The sequence below is a fragment of the Leopardus geoffroyi genome, chromosome C1 (assembly GCF_018350155.1).
Source record: "Leopardus geoffroyi isolate Oge1 chromosome C1, O.geoffroyi_Oge1_pat1.0, whole genome shotgun sequence".
Lineage (NCBI taxonomy): Eukaryota > Metazoa > Chordata > Mammalia > Carnivora > Felidae > Leopardus > Leopardus geoffroyi.
Window position 1 is genome coordinate 55,129,065 of NC_059328.1, and position 21,795 is coordinate 55,150,859.

General features: G+C 39.6%; 1 protein-coding gene across 36 annotated transcripts in view; it reads left to right on the forward strand.

Moving 5' to 3' along the window:
- SGIP1 (SH3GL interacting endocytic adaptor 1) overlaps nt 1-21,795 on the forward strand; it is a 206,338-nt gene that overhangs the window by 100,497 nt on the left and 84,046 nt on the right. For 28 of the 36 annotated variants that reach the window (XM_045477730.1, XM_045477729.1, XM_045477736.1 and 25 more), the window contains 4 exons: nt 1,687-1,741; nt 2,474-2,649; nt 15,925-15,936; nt 21,034-21,045. In XM_045477730.1, coding sequence (XP_045333686.1) covers nt 1,687-1,741; nt 2,474-2,649; nt 15,925-15,936; nt 21,034-21,045 — 255 coding nt within the window. The remainder of the gene's footprint in view (nt 1-1,686; nt 1,742-2,473; nt 2,650-15,924; nt 15,937-21,033; nt 21,046-21,795) is intronic. The other 8 variants (XM_045477737.1, XM_045477761.1, XM_045477756.1 and 5 more) reach the window with 2 other exon arrangements.

Sequence of the window (21,795 nt, forward strand, 5' to 3'; positions counted from 1 at the left end):
CCTTTCTTTAAAAATGTTAGTTGCCTCCTGGGGCGCCTGGGTGGCGCAGTCGGTTAAGCGTCCGACTTCAGCCAGATCACGATCTCGCGGTCCGTGAGTTCAAGCCCCGCATCGGGCTCTGGGCTGATGGCTCAGAGCCTGGAGCCTGCTTCTGATTCTGTGTCTCCCTCTCTCTCTGCCCCTCCCCTGTTCATGCTCTGTCTCTCTCTGTCTCAAAAATAAATAAATGTTAAAAAAATTAAAAAAAAAAATGTTAGTTGCCTCCTGTTACAATTAGTTCAGTCAGAAATACCAGCAGTCCCTGAGGATTTGACAGTAGAAATCTTGGAGTCTCCTTGAACCTTCCCTCTCCTTTTTTTTCCTATGCCAGATGTTACAAAGAACTAAGATTCATCACTTCCCACCAACAACAACTTGGTCCATATTCTTAGCACATCTTCCCTGATTGATACAAGTTTTTGAATGAGCTTTCCTTTCTCCAGTCTCTTCTGCCCACAGTCTATTCCTGAAGCATGCTTCCAAAACACCTTAAGATGCTACTTTCTTTTTTTTTTTATTTATTTATTTATTTTTTTTTTTAATTTTTTTTTTCCAACGTTTATTTATTTTTGGGACAGAGAGAGTCAGAGCATGAACAGGGGAGGGGCAGAGAGAGAGGGAGACACAGAATCGGAAACAGGCTCCAGGCTCTGAGCCATCAGCCCAGAGCCTGACGCGGGGCTCGAACTCACGGACCGCGAGATCGTGACCTGGCTGAAGTCGGACGCTTAACCGACTGCGCCACCCAGGCACCCCAAGATGCTACTTTCTACCCTGAGAAGCTGCAGCAACCATATGAAGTTTGAACTCTTCCTCCAGAACGTTGGCCATCCATGGTCTTATTTCCTGTGTTCTCCCACTGTGCAGCTTCCTTTGCAGTCAGTCATCTTTGTTGTTGCCTCTCTCTTTCCCCATCTGAACCATACTATCCATTCCTGCCTTGGTGTCTCTTCCTTACAGCTTCTCCCTTACCACCGCCACCGCCCCCCCTTCACCCTCTCCATCTCTCCTGAAAGGCAGGACTTCACTAATTTCCTTTTCCTTCAAACCCCTATCAATGATTTTTTTTAAATTTTTTAAAAATTTTTAAGAGAGAGAGAGAGAGACAGAGCATGAGTGGGGGAGGGGCAGAAAGAGAGGGAGACACAGAATCTGAAGAAGGCTCCAGACTATCAGCACAGAGTGCAATGTGGGGCTTGAACCCACGAACCGTGAGATCATGACCTGAGCTAAAGTCAGACACTCAACCAACTGAGCCTCCCAGGCGCCCTGATGTTTTGTATTTTATATCTTTTTAAAATGTTTTGCCTACCAAAATACTTTTCAATTTTCCAGAGGAAAAATAATTTGCATTTTGTATTCCCCTATATTGCTTAGCACAGTCCTTGGCCTGTAAGAAATGCATGATAAATGCTCTTTGAATGTTTCCTTTCATTGACAGTTGATTCCTAGTTTATTTTTCTGATAGAAAGACTCTCCAAGTATCCTTGAATAAATATCTAAGCATACGCTGCTTGGCATTCACTTCCAAAGGTTAAAATAAAAGATCTGTCTATATCTTTAAGTAGAAAGCTCTAGAAGGAAAATTAATAATTCCTTGATTTTTGTCAGGATAATAAATGCTTAATGTGCGCTTGTATTTTATAGAACTCCCCTGAGCTGGATGAAGAAGGCTATAGCATCAGACCCGAGGAACCCGGCTATATCCTTTCTTTATTTTATTTTTATTTTAATCTTTATTTTCTGTAAGAAGACTGTATATAAATTCAGATTTTTGAAAAGGTGCTGAAATAAGAAATAGTCCAAACTTCCTGAGTCCCATTGTCCCTAATATTAGAAATGAATAAACAGCAGAGAACAGCCTGATCACTAACAAGCAGGCATTTTGCCTTGATCTATTCATAGAAAAGAGAGAGAGGAGAAGGAGAAAAATGTGCTGAGGAAAGATTGTGTAAATTCTGGGTACCGGGTTGTCTGCTAAAACCTGATATGACCATGTCATTTATCGTGACTAGAAAATAGCTCTTACCTGTGCTCTCCCCACAAACCATCTCTGGGCAGAGCGTCCCTAAAGTACTGGAAACTCATCACAAATCATCCCAAGAGTGGCCTTCCTTTCTCCTTAGACAGGAAAGCTCCCGTGGGCCTGTCCGTGTTTGTACTGAGTGGGACATAACAAATGGTCACCTGCAGCAAAAATGTAGGACCTTATACTACTGCTCCTAGAAATTCACCATTCTTAATCATGTTCCAAGGAAAGGTAAATAAATTTGAACCCTTTCCTAATCTGCTCTTTTATTTGTCTGTGTATTTTGCTTTGATTTCCTGCCATCTAAGGATACCTTTGCTGCCTCTATATGCAGTCACTCTTGTCTTATACTTATCATTGCCTCCCAGTAGAAAAAAGAGTTCTGTATCTTTAACTGTGTTCTACCTACCAAAGGAAAGCACTTTTATTCTTCGAGTGAATCGGAAGAGGAAGAAGAATCACACAAGAAATTTAATATCAAGATTAAGCCATTACAATCTAAAGACATTCTTAAGAGTGCTGTGACCGTGGATGAGCTGAAGGCATCGATAGGCAACATTGCACTTTCCCCATCACCAGTGGTGAGTGGTGTTTATGCCAAGTTTTGATGAGGTTGGACAGAGAGCTGTGTTCCGCCCATACGTGCTAAATAGATCAGAAACCCCTTAAACTGGAGGCTGGCATGTGGTCACCCTTTTATGAATTTTATGTAAACCTTAAACAGCTCCTTCTGTTTTAGAAAGCTATGCTCATTTTATAATTGTTTTTGTGCTTTGCAAAATGGCAAAAATACATGGGACCACATTTCTTTTTGGCTTACATTCCTGCAAGCATTTGAAAAAGAAGGAAAAATAACAAAAAGATTATTCAGAGTTACTTCTGAAGCAATTAAGAGTAATACGAGGTTTACATATTTACTAACAGTGATTTTTTTTTTAAGTTTATTTACTTAGAGAGCTGGGGAGGGGCAGAAAGAGGAAGAGAGAGAGAATCCCAAGCAGCCTCCACACTGCCAGTTTGGAGCCAGATGCAGGACTCAAACTCACAAACTGTGAGATCATGACCTGAACGGAAATCTAGAGTCAGACGCTTAAACGACTGAGCCACCCAGGTGCCCCTACTAACAGTGATTTTTAAAAACACATCATAGTGTCTTTTTTTTTATGATATAACACCTAGAAACTCATGGGAAGAAAACTAAGGAAATTATTTTTCTTTAAAAACAACAACAACAACATTTTCATTGCTCTGCTCCCAAAGAAACATTAATCTAATGTCACAGATCATAATCTAAAGTTAAAACCCCTTTTGGGATGAGCACTGGGTGTTGTATGGAATCCAATTTGACAATAAATTTCATATATTGAAAAAAAAATAAAATAAAAAATAAATATATTAAAGCCCATAATCTTCCTTATATTTTATTATCAAAATGTTTTAAATACTCTCATCTTTCAGGCACCTAAAATATAGGCAGACCTTACTTACATTATTCAAATTGGCATTTTTCTACAATTTGTTCTCCTTTCCCCCAGTTCCCACCTACTAGATTTCTATAGTTGCTGAATTCTGGGTTCCAACATGTACAGTATTTTCTCAGTGGTGTTTGCTAAACGCTACAACTGTTTTCTAAAAATAGATGTAAGGAACAGATGAAGGTTCTCAAACTAGCAGCTAATATGTTCTTGGCATCTTCTTCAGAAAGATCTGATCTTCCTACAGCAACCCCCTGACAGAGGTAGTTAATAAATTCTGAACCATTTTTGAGGTGCTTTTAAAAACTCAGCAAAACTTTCTAAAGAAGTTGTAATCATCTATCTTCTGAGAATAAGTACTTGCCTGCCTGGGATGAATAAAATCTATAATGATGGCTTCCTTAGTGCTTAGTGCTTATAATGGCCTTTATCACTGCTGTTAGTGATAAATAAAATGATTGTTAATAATAATCAACCACAGGAAATGATATTTCAGGTGATTTTTAATCATATACGCACTTGCTATTTTAAGATGTCTCCCTGAAAACAGGAGCCATGAAATATATATGCTTTCTTTCCCTCTGCAATGGAAAGTACAGATTTAAAACCCACAATTAGGGCTGCAATACCAGTGATTTCTAGTAAGAGGGGCATTTTAAATGCATACATTTTGACTTTTCAGTTGACATCTTTCAAATCATTTTTCACTTACTGAACTGTTGTTTTAAATTAACTTAAAATTTACCTAAGCTCCTGAAACCAGTTTATATCCACCTTTCCATAGGGTCTAACACACTTAGAGGGCATTTGGAAGCTACCTAGGGGTAAGTGTAAGAAGACAAGATCATGGGATTAAATGAACAGATTTGTGTGAAAGAAACTTAAAAAAAAAAAAAAAAAGGAAAAAGAAAGAAAAGAGAACTTACTAAAACTGTTGCAGACATACAGCATATATTTGGCCAAAAGCTAGTTGCATTTAGGAAAGATGAAATCCCCTCTATCAAAAAGAATATGTTTGCCGGGTCATCTAGCAGATATTCCTCCAACTAGCTGTGTTACTGATGGTGCAGCAAGAAGAGTGGTTTATTCTGAGCTCTTCTCAACACGTATTTTCATGGTAATATCTTGACATGATGTGGTTAAAACTCTGGTTAGTGAAGGTAGTGGGAAATGTAGATGGGGGCACTCAGAGAAAGTAATTACAAGGTTAGGCTGTTTCTGCATACCAGCAACACCATGAATTAAGGGACTCTCAGATCCCCCTACCACCACCATCCCCCGGACCCCCAGGTTCCTTCTGATGTGGGAACTTGTCTCTGCCCATTATGAGGATTCCCCAATATTTGTGATTTTTGATATTTAATGTAGGGGAATGAGCTGTTGTTGCTACTTTAGGGAAAGGTAAGCGTGTTTCTGGATATACATAAGTAAAAAGAGAGATTGTAACTGAGAATATATTCTTGGTTTTAGAATCCGTAACCTCTTCTAGATAACCCACGTGTACCCCATTTATTTCATAAATGACATATGCAGTATATTATCTCCGGTACAAGATAACTAGAAAAAACTTTTGAAATCCAGTTAGTGCCATGATAAAAATGGCAGATCCTTTTGCAACTTTAGATGTTTCCAACCAAGCAATCAGACATTTATATGTCTACACTTAATTCAGGTGCAAAAAGAGAAATAGAGTCTACACTAGTTAATAATATATCAGTATATTTCACATTGGTTATGGTTCTTATGCTACAAAAGCATCAATCATTACTCTAATAGAAATAGAGGAAATTCTAAATGGCAAGTGATTCCTAACAATGGCTTATGTTGGATTTCTCATTTCTATTTCTTTTAAAGAATTTTAAGATTAAGTTATGTTTCACTTGTTCTGCTCAACCATCTGTGAATATGTATCAATGAATTTTAACCCATTTGATATCTCTTATCATGAATTGCTTCTCATTTTATTTGAATAGCTCCCTGTACACACTACATGGTCAGATTACTCAATAAATGAATGAATGGATGGATGGATGGATGGTTGAATGAATGAATGCATACATCTATGTATATATATAATATAAACCTATCTGAAAATTACTCATCCCCAAAACAAAGCATCAGCAGCATAGAAAATTGGGGTATTAATTGCTGGCAAAAATCCTACTATATAGACAAATAAACATAATTTCAGTCCAGATCTTGCCTTGGCCCTTGATTTTTATACAGAAGTAAAATATAATGTGGGCCAGGATAAGGCAGAGCACCAAAAAAGGAGGGGGGTGATGTAAGTGTTAACTCACAGGCAAGTATGTTCATTTCTATTCTTTTCATAGTGTAGTCTCCTGATACTATGCTGATTGGGCAAAGAATGAACAGCACTTAGATTTTAGTTGTTGATTTGGTATCTGTACAAGTTAGAATATTGGTACAGCTGCTTTAACACAGACCAAAATAGTAATGGCTTAAACAAAATAAGTGGTTTACTTTTCTCCCATGTAAAAGTCAAAACTGGTAGGCACCTCAGATGGGTAATTGAGTCCGAGTCCAGAGGTTATTCAAGAACCCAGAAACTATTGTTCACCTTTCTGAGGCTACTGCTGCCTTACCACCCACCATCAATCGTCTCCATGTTCCCACCTTGGGATGAAGGAAAGAGAAAGTAAAAGGCACGTGGTTTCCTTTAAAGATTTCACTCAGAGTCTGCAAACATCACTACCACTAGCCATAATTTAGTCCCATGGCCTCATTAGCTAAAAGGGAGTCTGGGAAATGTAGTCTTTGGCAGGGTTCTGTTAGGTAAAGACAAAGGAGTAAATGGACAGTGGTGGGCATTGACAATTTCTGCCATTGTCTCTTAAATAATCTCAGATTACTTCTGAGAGTTCATTAGGAAATGGATTTTTTCCCCATTTACCTTCAAATTATTCCCAGATTCTACTGAACCCAGGAAGTTTCCTTATAAAAATTTCTAATCACTAAATTCTAAATATGAGTGATGCTATGCAACATGCTAGCCAGGAGCAGATAAACAGAAACAAATTTCACTAAAATACCAACTTGTTTGGTTGATACTGACCCTTTCAATAGTAATAGTGCTTCTTCTGTCTTGCAAAGTACACTGCTTTTTTGAGGCAGGCTGTTTCATTATTGAAAGAAATTAGTAAGCCCGAATGCTATCTCTGTGTAACTTTTGTCCTTGATTGTAGCTGTGCTGTTTAGAGGATTAACAAAGGACAAACCATCTCCTTTTCCAACTCCAAGTTTACTGTGCAACTTATTTATTAAGGAGTGACCTTGGGCTCAACTCCTATGGGGTAAGGTGGGTAGAAGGGGAAGTTAAGCTGTATTGCATGCCCAACAGCACCCTGAGCTGACTCTATGGGAACTCTAGAGCTAGGCTGTCCCTTCAGAGTTGTCCTGAGTTTGATTGAGGTGAATAATCTTTATACTGCTACATCAGTCAGTTCTCTGATAGGTGCAAGCTAAGAACCTTAGTAAATCATACCTATTATTAATCAGAACAACAAGAGTATTCATGGCGAATACCTGTCAACATCCTCTAAGACCACTTTGAAAAGTCATGATGCTGATGGTGGTGGTGGTGGCAGCTGTGAAAATTTGAGTGCTGTGTGTCAGATGCTTCACACATATTAATTCATTTATCCTCATAGCAACTCTATGAACTAAGTACTATTACTACCCACATTTTACAGATGAGAAAATTGAGGCATGGAAGTATTAATTAAGTTCACCCACAATGTCACAGCTAATAAGCAAAGTTCCTGGGATTTAAACCCAGAAGATCTGATTCTGATTCAGAACTCTTACCCACTATGTTATACTACTTTTGATGAAAGCTATTGGCTCTCTTTCCAGGGGAAAAATTCAAAGTTCATTAGCTCATCGAAAACATTTTGCATACAACTTCTGAGTACCCACAAACCATCACTCTGAAGGCTATCACTTTGATAAGCCCTTCAGGGCTCTTGATCCCAACTCAGAAGCCCACCTCCCAAGCTTTCTTCCCCCTCGATCCATGGACATACCTTCTACAGTACCTCCTGGCCATTCCGTGTGACAAGAGAGCAAGGCTGAGCTGACAATTCAGGCAGCCTTACTGCTGTGTCATGTGTGATTTCTAGTTTATTAAAAGTCTCTCATTTTATATGAAGACTTCAGGCACCTTTGTTTTAAATGTTAAGGAATGACACCTCGTTTTTATATGGCTCACATTTTTCAGTTCTCATAATCAGTCAGCATTTTTTATGTTGAAGGTTTATAATAATAATAGTTTACAGTTTATATATGCTGTCATAATCAGAAAGATGGAATGAGCAGCCACAGTACTAAGCAGGCAGAGAGGTGGTGATCATCACATTTTACAGAAGAAATTAACTCAGAAAGATAGAGACGCTGCTGAAAGTCTGAGGACCAGAACTTGACCTTCAGCGTCTGCCTCCTTTCTGCCAAGTTAAAAACACAGTAGTTTATTTTCATCTACAGAGTAAGGGTCTATAATTCCATTATCTTTAAATCCCTCTAAGGGTGAATACTCTACTGTGTATTCTGACTCAAGAGCCTCTGTGGAAAGCTTTCTGTTTTAGGGGCAGTTTGGGGTTATAGCAAGGAGACCAAGAAAGAGAACATTTCCTTAAAGCACATTGGTTGAGTAGGAAGAACACAGGCTTTTGAGTCTATATCTTATTATCTGTGTCCATGGGCAAGTTGCTTAACATGGAGCTTCAGACCCCAAATCTGTAAGATGGGAACAAGAATATCCATCCTCTTGCAGGACTAATGTGAAGAGAACAAGAGATTATGCCCAGTTAGGTGCCTAACTGATTATGCCCAGTTAGGTACCTCCCCTCCCAGGAGGGGGTCTATAGGTATCAGTTCCCCTTTCATCTCCACTTTTCTTTAAGACATTTGCAAGAGTGAGAAAGAATATAAAAATAGAGAGGGAGGACTTGAGCAAAGTCAAGGAGAAGAGGGCTGATATCCAAATGTCAAACCAATTGTTAACCCAACACAGGCATGCAAAATGATGTAAGAGCAGGTGTTGACCTCACCTGGCATATATGTTGGTGCCTTCTCCCCTTCCCCTATAAGATTCGGTGCTATAAGGAATGAAAGAATATGGCATGGTATTCAGAAGGAGTTATTAGTTTAAGCTTATTCCTGGTGCTTTGCAATCCATAACAGAGTTATTTAATCAAAAAATATGGGAAGAGGGCGATAGCTTTGAACTGGAGAAAGTCTGGTGCTGTTTGCCTATTCCAGGTGGCCCACCCACCCTGCCACCCCCAAATTAGCCTGCCAGTGAGTGAAATCCATGAATTTGCCGCTGCTTGGTAACACCACCCCCTTTCCTGTCCTCACTTTGGCAGAAGGTTCAGCACCCCATCGAGTTCAGTAAAAACAAAGAGTCATCAGTGGGGGAGGAGAGCTCCAGTCTCCTACACACTGCCATTCGCTCCCAGTAAGATTGCTGCAGGGTGCAAGGGGAGGCTAAGGAGTGCATTCTGATGCTAAGTGCTCAGCACAGACCTCAAGTGCAGCTGGTAGAAGGGAAGAGGGTGAGCTTGGGTTCTACTCTTTAAGGAGAGCTTCACAGGGCACGCATGATCAGTTGGATCTAGACCAGATATATAAGCTACCACACCCCACTGCAAATACTGAGCAAACACTGTGACCAGATCCCATATCCCTGATGCATTCTGAGAAGCCCCCTCCAGACAGAGCTGCAGGCACCCTGACCAAAATCATCCAGTTGACACATAGGATGTCACTTTTTTTTTTTTTTTCTGGCCTTACAGAGAAGGATAGATGATGAAATGGGTACGACCTTCCTGTTTCAAAACATATTGTTCTCTTTCCTACACTCTAATAAGCCATGGACTGCAGAAGAATTAGTTTCATACCTGAGATTTATTGTTCTTTATTACTAATTTTTTTTAGGAAAAAAAATATCATTTTTCCATACTTTTCATGCCCATCCTGTGCTGGTAAGAAGAAATCTGTGTGTTGGATATTTTTATCTTCTAGAAAATGGGAAGAATATGAATTCAATCTGGATTGCCTTTGTCATTATTTTGCCAATTGATGTTGGTTGGGCCCTGTGAGCACATGGTCTTTTGCTCCATGTTGTGAGGGTAAGAATTAGAATTTCCTTGCATAACTCCAGATTCTTCCAGCTTGTTCTATCTCAGACAACTAGATCTGATTGGGGAGGGCAGTTTCAGAAACATGATCACCAGGATTAGAGGCCTAACATCCTCAATTTCTGTTACCAGCTTAAAATCTAAGGGAGACAATATAGCCACAATTTTGACACATAAAAATATTAATATGTCCTCAACCAGAGGCAGGAAATTCCTGAATTGCATGCTTTTAATTGCAGTGCTAATTATCATCAAAAAGGCTAATTTTTATATCATTATGTTCTTCTGCCTTGGTTATGTTCGTCCTTCTGGTATACAGTTTGAATGTAAAACTATTTTTATTACCTGATGGACCTAAAGGGAGTAGATCAGGCTCTGTAATGAAGCAATCGATTTGGAAAATAAGTTTGTAACAGTATATTTTATGATTGATTCAGTAAGAACCCAGACCCTCAGGTTTTTAGCCCATGGGTGGAGCCTTCCCTCAAGACCTACAACATTTTCCCTCAAGACCTACAACATTGAGTGACACGTAGGAGGTACTTAGAAAATACTTGGGTGGATGGATGGATGTTCTTCACTGTGGGAAATGAAATGGAGCTTGGTATTTTGCTATGACAAAATGCAATGTACATCCCTCACATTTTAGAAGGAGAGCAGATTTATGGCTCTCCATTTCTTTGATCTTTCCCCTTGCAATTCACCCATTTTCCTGCAATATTGGATGGATGAATAACACGAACAATAACTCTCTTTCTTCTCTTACAGTGTGCAAGTTCTTTTTTTAAAGTTTAACTTAACATGTTCTTCTTTTCTGAGTGCCAGTGTTTTGTCATAATTCTCTTCCCCTGAACCCGCATATCCAGTGAGATGTCTGTCTCTTACCTATTTTTTTTAATGTTTATTTATTTTTGAGAGAGGGACAGAGTGTGAGGGGGGAGGGGCAGGGAAAGAGAGGGAGACACAGATTCTGAGAAGGCTCTAGACTTGGAGCCGTCAGCACAGAGCCTGACACAGGGCTCGAACTCATGAACTGTGAAATCGGGACCTGAGCCGAAGTTGGACCCTTAACCAACTGAGCCACCCAGGCACCCTTGTTCTCCAAACTAAAGCCTCAGGTTTCAGTCACCTAGTGGTACATACTGTCTTATCTTTTTTATACTATTATATTTATTTTTGTACTAAGAAGTTTCTGTAAGTGTACGAATCACAGTATAAAAATAAGTATAACAATATAAGAAAAAAGTCTCTTGAAGGAGAATTTTTTTTAGTGCCTGAAATAATCTACAGCAATAGATGTACTTTTTAATTGTTTTAGGAAAAAAAAACTCTTAGAGTATGAATCACTCAAATTCATTATGTCAGAAAATGTTTCTTCGGCGCCTGGGAGAAATTTCATAATGAACAGAATATAGTATAGGTGAGATTTCTTTCTGTCTAACACACAGCCCCTCACTGCCCATGGAAGGTAGGAACCATCACTGGAATCGGCTACCAGCACAGCAGTGGTACAGGGCCAGTGAGCCCATCTGAACTCTTATCCTGAAGCAGCCAACAGACAGGGAAGGCAAGATGCACTGGCCTCACTCTGTTTTGCCCAGTACAAACTCCTTTCCACTTCCTAACCTATTTGAAACCCATCTCTGTTTTATTTTTTTAACTTGATACTTAGGGAATCAAAATCAGCTTCCAAAGAGTAATGAAAATGACAGTATATGTCACATCCAGGCATTTTCTGAGATTGCTTCATCTGTCTCAGCTATGGCTCTTCTCGGCAACCAACAGTTACTAAACCCCCACACCAGAGAATTCCTGCTAAGTAACGGCCATACGCTGCATTGGAACAGAACAAATCCAAAATCTCTGCAGTGGCCTTCAAGACCATCATGGTGGGGACACCCCCAACCTGCAGGGTACCACCTGCCACTCTTCCTTTTCATTCCACTCTAACCTGGTTCCCTGGCTGAGTCTCCTTCCTCCAAATGGCCACAGTGTGACGTCCCTCTCAGGCTCAGGAGTTTGTTAGAGTCACATTCTCAATGGCCTACCCTGACTACCTTATTGAAAAATTACAAAACTCTCTACCCTGGCATTCCCAAACCTCTTTATTTGCTCTGCTTTTAAAAATTGCATTTAGCATCTCCTGAAGTCCAAGACAGTTTGCTTCTTTATTATGTTTATTATTTATTGCCTATCTCCTTCCTCTGGCCCCCAGAATAAGCTTATTGGAGCATTTTGTCTATTGTTCCTATTGTTTTGTTCAGCAGTATACCTAGAGTAGTGTCTTGTCTTTATTAGGAACCCAATAAATATCTAAATGAATTATCTTTTTTCAATTTCTGTCATACATAACTGATAAGAACTGGTTATATTTATAATCAAATCTCATTTGTTAAATATAAAGATCCAAAATACAGCCATCTTATTTTTAAGGTTAAACGGCTGCAGACTGAAGAAGCTTATAGGTTAGACTTGGTTTTTTCATGTCTTGGTTCCACTCTTATGAAACTTGGTGCCCCAAATTCCCATGGCAGCTGGTTCCTTGTTAAGAGTGCAAGGATGTATTTAGAGCACAAAACCTCTGTGTGAGGATCACTAAACTCTGCTGTGTACTTTCTTCATTCACCTCTGTTCGCTTCAGCTCTGGGTCTTAAACTAAGTTCAGTTGTAAATGTTGTTGCTTTTGAGCCCCTTGCACAGAATGTAGGCCTCAACAAGACCTAACTTGAATGACTCCTTGCACTAGAAAGTGGTTTAGGGTAAGGGTGAGCTGCCTTTCAACAAGGCTTGCAAATCGGAGAATTGTTCTTTCTCAAGCCACAGCACAGGACAATCCCTGCATGAGAGATGATTCATTGATTATATTTTAGGTATATGTTTTGTCCAGTCCAAAAATTCACTCATTCAGTTTCTCTGTACAAGTGCACCCAGGGGTATACATCTCTTTTCCAGTTCTCTTCGTAGCTTTTCTACAATGAAAAATCAACTCTGATGCTGTGAGCTCATTAATATCTTTGTTTTCCCCAGAAAAGAATTGTCTTATAGGGTTTTTTTTTCCCTTTGTTCATTCGTGTGACATTCTGAAGAAGTCCTTAAGCCAGAGCTCATAGCCTAGGTGTTGGAACTGCTAACAATTAAAACAAACAACATATTGAATAAAAATGGTTTAATCATCATGAAGTCTGGATTGGGAAGGTGTGTGGTGGTGGGGCTGGGGTGGGGTGGGGGGAGTCCTTATCATTTGTGATTCTAATTCAATACATTTAATTCTAGGAAAAGGCTGAGAAATTTACCTTACAATCAGTTTAATTCCAAGATCTGAAACCATACCTAGAAACACAAGTTCACGTTCTGAAAAGCTCATTCCCTGAGACCTGCTCTGATAGATAGCCCTGGTGTATTATTTAACTGTTTTCTTTGGAAAGTTTTCTTTGGGTCTTGGAAAGACCCAAGATTATTTTCCAGGATGTTCGATCTGTGAGCCTTTACCTGTATTGTTTCTAGATCCCAATGCTGATAAGGTCCTGAGAATGGGTTAATCAGTTTAGGGGACTTGGTCTGTGCCATAGACCCACCCCAACCAGGGTCTGGGGAGGTAGGTAAGCTCGGAACCAGACCCAGCTCTGCTCCTTAGTAACTGTGTGGCCTTGGAATTTATCTAAGGCTCCTTGTCCTCACTGCTAAATTAGAAATAACAAGGACACCAAGGTAAAGGTAAAGGTTCTCAGTAAACATTAGCTCAATATCATCCACATCTTTTAATTCTCATAACGTTCCTACAACTATTCCACAACAAATTCCTACAATTCCGCAACAAATCTATATCCCTGCCTTACGGAATTGAGATGCAGTACAGCCTGCTCAAAAGCATCCAGAGAATAAGGGGTTAGGCTGATTTAAATATACAAAAGCTCCTGCTCCTCCTTCCATGACAACTCCTTTAAAGCTATTTGATTTTAACCCAAGAATTTCTTTTTATCTGTAGGTTGAGAACATGGACCTTAATAACTTTCATTTCTTTGTGCTACTTACCAAGGGTCTGGGACCAAAAGCACCAAGAATGTCAGCACCTATCTTGACCCTCAGTTATTCTGCAGCATTAGTTTTTGGCTGTGAGAGAACATTCTCCACTCCTGCCCCAAGATCTGATCACACAGCTCTACACTAATGTTTGTACAAAGCTGTGCTACTTCCTGGGAGCCTTTGTAATATGTATTCGACCCTGGGGTCACTAATAGCAGAGAGACCAAGAGTTAAGTAGGAGCTAAGTGAAACATTTATAGGAGCTGGTGAAGGAACCATTACAAAGAGGGTCACATCCCTTGGGGCATATACAATTCAGCTTTATTTCAGAGACCAGTTCATCTTTCTGTATTTTAAAAGATACTATGCATTTTATAGTGTTTTAATGGCCCCTAGAAAGGGAATTCCTAAACATGTGTGAATGCCTCCTGTGTGCCTAGCACTATGTTTGGGACCAGAGAGAGTCCACTCATGACCATTACTGTGAGTTAATAATCGAGTGGAGACCCCTAAATAAAACAGGACAAAATAAGAACTGCAAAAAATATGCTAGCAATGCGTACCTTGGTTTTTCTGAGGCTAATAAATGCCAGGCAAGCAGAAAAACCTTCAACGTGAGTTTGTTCTTTTGCACAAAAGGAATGTGTTGTGATCAAACCAGAGAAGGGAACAACTGATTTTGACAGGGAACATTGGAGAAGGCCTCAATGGAAGAAAAGGTCCTGACCTTAAAGAATAAGTAAAATTGTAATTGAGGGAGAAGGAGAAGGCCTCGAAGTCTACAGAGGCAGCCTGAGCAGAAGGCAGGGAAGTGTGTGAGTGGAGCCTCCAAGGTTAAGTGTGAGCTTCATGCAGAACAGCGGTGGAAGGTGAAGATGTGAGGGTAAATTGGAGCCCATCGTGAAGGCCTAACTGACATAGAATGGAGCATGCGTTCTAATTTTTGTATGATTGGGAGGTTTTTGAAGGGCAGAGTAATATATTCACTTCACTATTTTGAAAAATAATTCTGGAGGTAGAGCAGGGGATGAATTTAGGAGATAAAACTGGAAATAGGACCATCAGCCAGGAAGTGCGTATACAAGGCCAGTGGAGCTCTACCGTCAGCCAGACATGAGGCCCTCACCAAGACAGTTGCCCAGGAAATAAAAGAGCATTCTGAGGGGCCAGCAACCACTCACCAGGAAAGTAATTTGCTAATGTCCGTGGGGAGTGGGGAGACATGAAATAGGGGATGAAAGAATTGGTGATTCTAGCCAGGGTATCTTGAGAGAAGATGATGGGTACCGGGTTTCCTGACAAAACTGGAGTTTCTGGATAATCTCATGTATTAGTTTTATGACCATGCTCAGCTGCATTGCAATTATGTCATCTTCCAAATCACAAAGCATAATTTTCTATCTTCAAGGCACACATCTATTTGATAAAAGCTATTTGATAAAAGCATTCAAAAGAGAGGTTACAATGTGCTCAAATGAAGGCCACACCAATGCCCTCTACAGCTGGAACTTACAGGGAAGGCAAAACTTTCTCTCTACCCACATAGGCTTTCAGCTGGGACTCTAACAAAAAGACAGGTTAATAAGAGAAAAACAAAGTCTATTAACAAGTGTATACATGGGAGACACCCAGGAAAAATAAGTAAGTCAAAGAGGTGGCTTTAGAATTCTGAATTAAGGGAGGGGATGTAGGCCTCTGAAGGGAGAGTGTCTGATCTTTAGGAAAGGTAAAAGAGCTCTTACAAGAATAGACGGAAAGAATAGTTTGTGACAAAGTTGTCAGGGCGTGGGATCCACCTCTGGTTTCCTCTCTATGGTATGAGTCAATCCTTCCTGATTGATAACACCCCTGGGAAGGGGATTGATGACAATTCTTTTGGAGGCTTTATCTTTAGACAGATGAGGGTTGTTCAGAGAAAGCATCTCCCTGCATTTACCGTTTTCAAATGCTTGCAGTTCACAGTGATCAATATACCAAAGTAGCATATTTTGGGGTGCCACATTCTGCCGTTCTTCAAGCCAGAGCCAGTGGCATAGGAATGACTGTGTCACACACCCAGGGGAAACCATTAGAAGAGCAATTCCTTGAGAGCTGCTTTAAGTGAGGTTGTTCTGAGGCTTGACCTGCTTCTTCTTGAAAATACTTTTCACTTCTCTCATTTTTCTCTTCTTTTTCCTCCTCATGCTACGCTTTTTAGAGGAAAAGTCCGGTAAGGAATAAGTCCTTTCCACAGTTTGGCCAAACGTTATTTATTCTGTTCACTTTCGTCATCTGCATATCCAATGATTGACTGTGTTTAACACCTAAACAAGGTTTTGAATTTTAAAAACAAACCTTTGTGAACGAGGACAAGGCTTAATTATGCCCCGTGCAGAATAAAGGAAGTTGGTTGCTAAGTGATTTTACAAGCCTGTTATTAAGGGCCACAGGGTAATTTTGTAAAAATCTATGTCTGCCTCAAAAACAGGCATGTGATCAAATATTTTAGGTATTAAGTGTTATTTATTGCAGCTTCTGCTTGGATTAGTCAGGCTACGCATACATACCATAAGCTAGGCAAACACTTTGTTAAGTTAATTTCTTGTTTAATGCACAACATGATAGCATCCGTGAATGAAGGCTTCTGAAGCTGGCCTAGGAAAGGGTCTTTTTTATTTTATTTTTCATCTAATCAGAAAAATGTCCCCTTCTGGAGTTGTCAGAAATGAAAAAAGAGGATCTTTTATAAAGTGCAAAACAACTCTTCCACAGTCCTTTTTAGTATCAGTGGGTGATTTTTAGTGGCAGCAAAAGTCTGCTATGATGTACCTACATCATTGTTTATTTTAGGACAACAATGAAACAGAGCCACTAAAAAAAAAAAAAAAAAAAATTCGCCGTTCTCTTCTCAGTTGCCTGGTGTATTGGGAACACGTTCCCAGGATGCCGATACATGGCTGACTAGAAAATATGGAAATGCTGTTTCCATGTTAATGAGCACCGAGAAGGGGCTGGTGGTTGGTTGTACTTACCTCACCTAAGTGGACACTGCAATAAGTGCTGTAACGTGTCATCCTGTCCTTTGCCCCCATCCTGGCAGTCTCCGTACCACCTGCAGGGTACCACACTTGTGGGAGGTCCGGGTGATAGGAGCAGGAGAAGTGGAAGACACAGAAGAACAAAAAAGGAGATCAAAATATTGCAATTTATCAAAATATGAACCCAATGTCTTCTCGTTTCTAAAAATAAAATAAGCACTTGTTATTATCACTATGGCTCATACTAAGATGAATGGCCCACCTCTGAGTAACTGAGAGTCAAGTATGTATCACATCCTTTGTGGCATACAATTTTGTTGGTATGCTTTAGTAGCCTTTCTTTACATTTTGTCGGTTGTGCTTATTCTTGACCTTGAGTCTTTCTCTGAATTATCTAAATTTGGCCACTTCAAATGTTACTGAATCATGTGGCCTGAAGTTGACCTGCGGTGTCTTAAAAATGCCCTGTTCCTCAGTGGTTTCCATCCTATTGTCTTCATAGCCATTAACCCTCACAGCCAAGTAACCCTTTTCATTGTGAGCTGTTTGTTTCTAAGGGTGAACCCCCCTCCCATTTCCTTGCCTCATTTTCCTTTGGAAATGCCCATCTTATGGATTGCTCAATCTGGTCGAGTCTTAATGACATCCAGCAGGCTGTTTGTTTCTCTTCCCAAATGGAGATTCAGAACATCATCTCAACCAAGTCCTATTGGATATGATAGGTATTCAGTGGAACAAATTTAAATATACACAAACACCTACAAGGGGTGGGGGTGGGGGAGAAGCGTTTGCCCGATAGCTGGCCTTCACCATAAGCATTTAAAAGCAAGTAAGAATATTGGCTGGAATCAAAATAATAAGCATAATGATCACATATTCTAATTCTTTCCTAGAAAATGCTCTAACATGAATCACTGAATTTGCTGTGACTAGCCTGTATAAAAATATTTGTTTGGTGTTTTGTAGCTTTTCACGCATTTTTCCTCTGGTTCCACAGAGCACTGAATTTAGCAAATGAGGACGTTGTAAAGCTTCAAAAACTGAGGCTGATTTAGTGATTTTGATGAGCAAGACATATTGTGTTTGGTTACTTCTTTTTATAAATATCTTAAAACACTCGCATTGGCTACAACTAAGGTATCCTAGTAGGCTGCATTTAAATTAATCCTTTTGTGCAAAAAATAACAAAGCACAGCTAGTGTGGAATAAGGACACTGTGGAAACTGTGAGGACACAGGCTGAAACATTATTTTAGGAGAGCATATTCATGTTGCAAACTATATGCATTTTAGAAATACAACATGTTCTAACCAAAGTCTTCATTCTAGTGACCAAATCACAAATTATTAGTGTATGCCCACTTTGAAAATAGCCTCAAGTACAAAGTCAGAACTATCTCTTTTCAGAAAAGTAGAGGGAATAATAAAATGTTTCCAAAACCTTCTCCAGAATGTGTCAGAAGATCAAGAGAAATCTAGGAATTGAGTAATTAACATTTAAATAGGAACAAAGGAAAACCGTTCAGAAAATGAACAGACCAATTGCAAAGTCCCTGTTTGAGTTATCAGGTGAAGTAATAAGAACAGTAGATAAAATCTACGGAGAGCTTATTATTTGAGACTCCGAAGCCTGCAATCAGTGACAAATTGGCCACCTGCAGGTTCTGAACAACGGAATAAGTGTTTTGTTTGCTTGTGTAGTTAAAAACAACTTTAGCTCACATTTAAAAGCCAGGATGTTTGAAATTAAAAAAAAAAAAACATCCGGATGTGCCGCTTCTCTGAAGATCTGACAGCAGTAGGCCCACATTTTTGCAGGGCAGGCGTGGGTGCACCCCATTGGTGGCGAGTTCACCAAAGCTTTGTGAAAGACACGTGCCCTTACAGACAGCACCCCGCTCCTTGCCCTGCACCCATCTGAGTTTGCCGCTCAACGCATAGTGTTCAGCTTATAGAATCTATCGAGACCAGACACGAATGAGTTTCCTTCCACCTTTGAAGCTAATTCCATATATTGGTAGAGCAAAGGTAGAAGGCTAAAGGCTTCAACGTTCTTGGGAAATGAGGAAGAGTAAAATAAAACTTTTAACAGAGGCCCTTCTCTCCTGGCTCATACACATTTTGCTGTCAGAATTGTTGTTCAGCAGAACCAATATACAGCTGCGTTATGCACCCTAATGGTGACAATTAACATATATGAAGCCCTTCAATCTGACGTGTAGAATATTTTTCTTTTGAAGGTTTCAAATAGCTCTTAAGTATGGACTGTGAGGCTTTCTGGGTCTGACCTCTCCACAGTTTCTAGCTGGGTCTTCTCACTTCTGGATGATAATCTTGTGACTGCATGAACTTGAACAGCTTTTCCCAGATGAAGGCATTTTGCAAGCGGACCTTCTGAAATGCTATCTTATGATGTGGTCTTTCGCTAGAAAAAAAAAATACGAGCAGGAACTGTTGATTAAAAATACAGGTTTTTCACTCATTGGAAATTAAGATATGACTTAATTTGGGGAGATTAATGTAATCGAAATTATTTTGAAAAGTGTTCTCTATAATCTTAAATGAATAAAGTTTCTTTGTATGTAAGTCTCTGCCTCTGTATGGGTACAATCTGCATTTTATTTTTACATTACTTTTCATAATTTCATCTTAGGGAAATTTGTGTCACTTTTAATCTCCTCTTTGCTGTAGTTTATGCTACCTTTAAAAGTGAATTGTTTGCCATGAAATTGAAGCTAAAATCATATATTCCCACATTTTTTCTTAGAGAAGAATTTTAGTCTGGTCATTAAAAGAATTATAAAATCTAAATTTTCATTAGTGAATTCCTCTCAAAACACAGTATGAATTAGTCAATAAAAGAATTTAAGCCTAGAAATACATATTCATAAGGGGACTTTTTGATTTTATGTAAATTATGTACACACAAATAGACAAATTTATAAGAAAAGTGAGAAAAATGTGGAGCAGAACCTGGAACGTAAGGCATATGAGAAAGTCTCAAATATTGTAAGTAAAATTGACTAGAGTAACCATGTTCAAAGTGATGAGTTTTGTCACAAAACATTCAAGACAGGAAGTAAGCATTCATGGTCCTCTGCTTCAGGAGCCCTCCGACGATGTAAAGTAAGAATGAGACCAGAGACCTAAACTCTGTCTCCGGCTCTACCCATTTACTAGCTGTGTGTCTCAGAGCCTCACTTTCCCCTCTTTTTCAAAAAGGCAGTTGGACCAGAGATCCATGGAGGCCTCCCAGGTATAAAACACTAGAGGCTTGTTTCCTGTCCACCCTCCAGAGAGTAGAACCATCCTCTTCATCTGAGCAACCTTCTGGAGACTTACGTATTTGCACTTCCGGCCTGGATTTGGGGATTTGGGCAATACTAGGTCACAGATAACCTCTAGTAGCTTCATGGGGTAGCCCATATTTTGAAACCAAAACTCTGAGAAAAACCTCTTTCCCTACTCACATCACAGTCACTATTGTTACTGTGGAAAAACCCTAAAGAGGGAGAGTAATCAGAGTTTGTTGGGGTAAATTGATAGCAGCCATAAACCAGGTTTGAGAAGTGAAGGAGAGAAGACGTATATCTGCTGGTTGTGTTCTTACAGACAACATCTGGTCCACCATTGTTCTACTGATGCTGGACAGTTTTCCTTACTGCCATCTGTGCTTGTCGTCTTTTCCATTGGTAGAGACTGCCCAAATCACTAGGCCAAGAACGGACATTTCAAAAAAAAAAGTCCTCACCAACACTCATTCCATAGGATATCAAAGAGAAGAGCCAGGCAAACAAGAGGTCTTTCTAATCCTACTGTCTGATGTGGGGATGCTCCAATTTAGTGCAAATCACATGGGAAATACATTACATCTATGGTGTTTGCTAACACCTTGTTGTGTGGGAAACACTTTTCTCTATAGTACCTAGTCTCTAAAACCTCCTCCCCAAATAACCTGGAGAGAAACTCCTTATGACAAAACATTAAAAGCTGTCAGTGAAATTGTCTTGTATGTTTCTGTCTTTTTTCTTTTGTACACGTCACTGAAATAGTACACCCCATTAACAAAGCTATGTTGTATCACAGATAGCTTCTCTGTAAGGTTCTCCAAAACCTCTTCATGGTTTAAATAAGCCACAGGCATGATGACTGCCTGTCTTTCTTTGGCCTGATTACTTGGAGTGTATGTTTGGTTGGCTGTTTATGAAATCTTCTGTTACCCAAGCCTGTTGACTGATCCATCATTCTCTGACTAGGTATCTGTTCTCTCTTCCTTTTTGCTGATCACAGAGGCGCAGCCCGGTAAGAACTCTCAACATTTTTACCTTAAACATGTATAGAGAAAATTGTTGCCAAGGCCAGGTGGCCAGGTTTGGCTTCCCATTAAATTTATGATGACCCAAAACGAATGAAGCAGATGAATTATATTTATTGGTTGGAAGCCACTGATCATATAAGTGTCAAGATATTTTAAGATTATCGGAGCACTTTTCCATAACAAACTAAATTAATACATAAGTATCCCAACCCTAGTGCTAAATTTGAAAAATGTGTGTGTGCGTGTGTGTGTGTGTGTGTGTGTGCAGGCGTGGGTATGGATGTGTGTGTATGCAAGGCTTGGAGACTGGCCAAAAAGCACCATAGAAGTTTACAGCAAAGTGGTAATAAAGAATAAGAAAGCTATGAAGGAAGTAAGGAAACAATTTTTAAGCCACATTGTTTTTAACCCTGAATTTGAAGTAAGTTCCTGGTCTATAATCTATGTTGGTCAGTATACACTGATACCTAATAATATATAATCATAATTTCCATCTTGGGAGGAAGAGACATGTTTTCAGGTCAATACTCCTAGGTTATCACATAAGTCTGTATTTCATCACTGAAGACAAATCAGTATTAGTTTGAGTTGCTCAAAGTGAAAAATCAGTCATTTTTCTCAGATTGAAATGGATGATGAATTTAAAGTAAAAAGTAGGGTCCTTGTTTTGTTTGAAATGACCCCCATCTGCCTTGAGAAAGGAAATGGAACTGAAAACAGTGCCCTCTGAAATC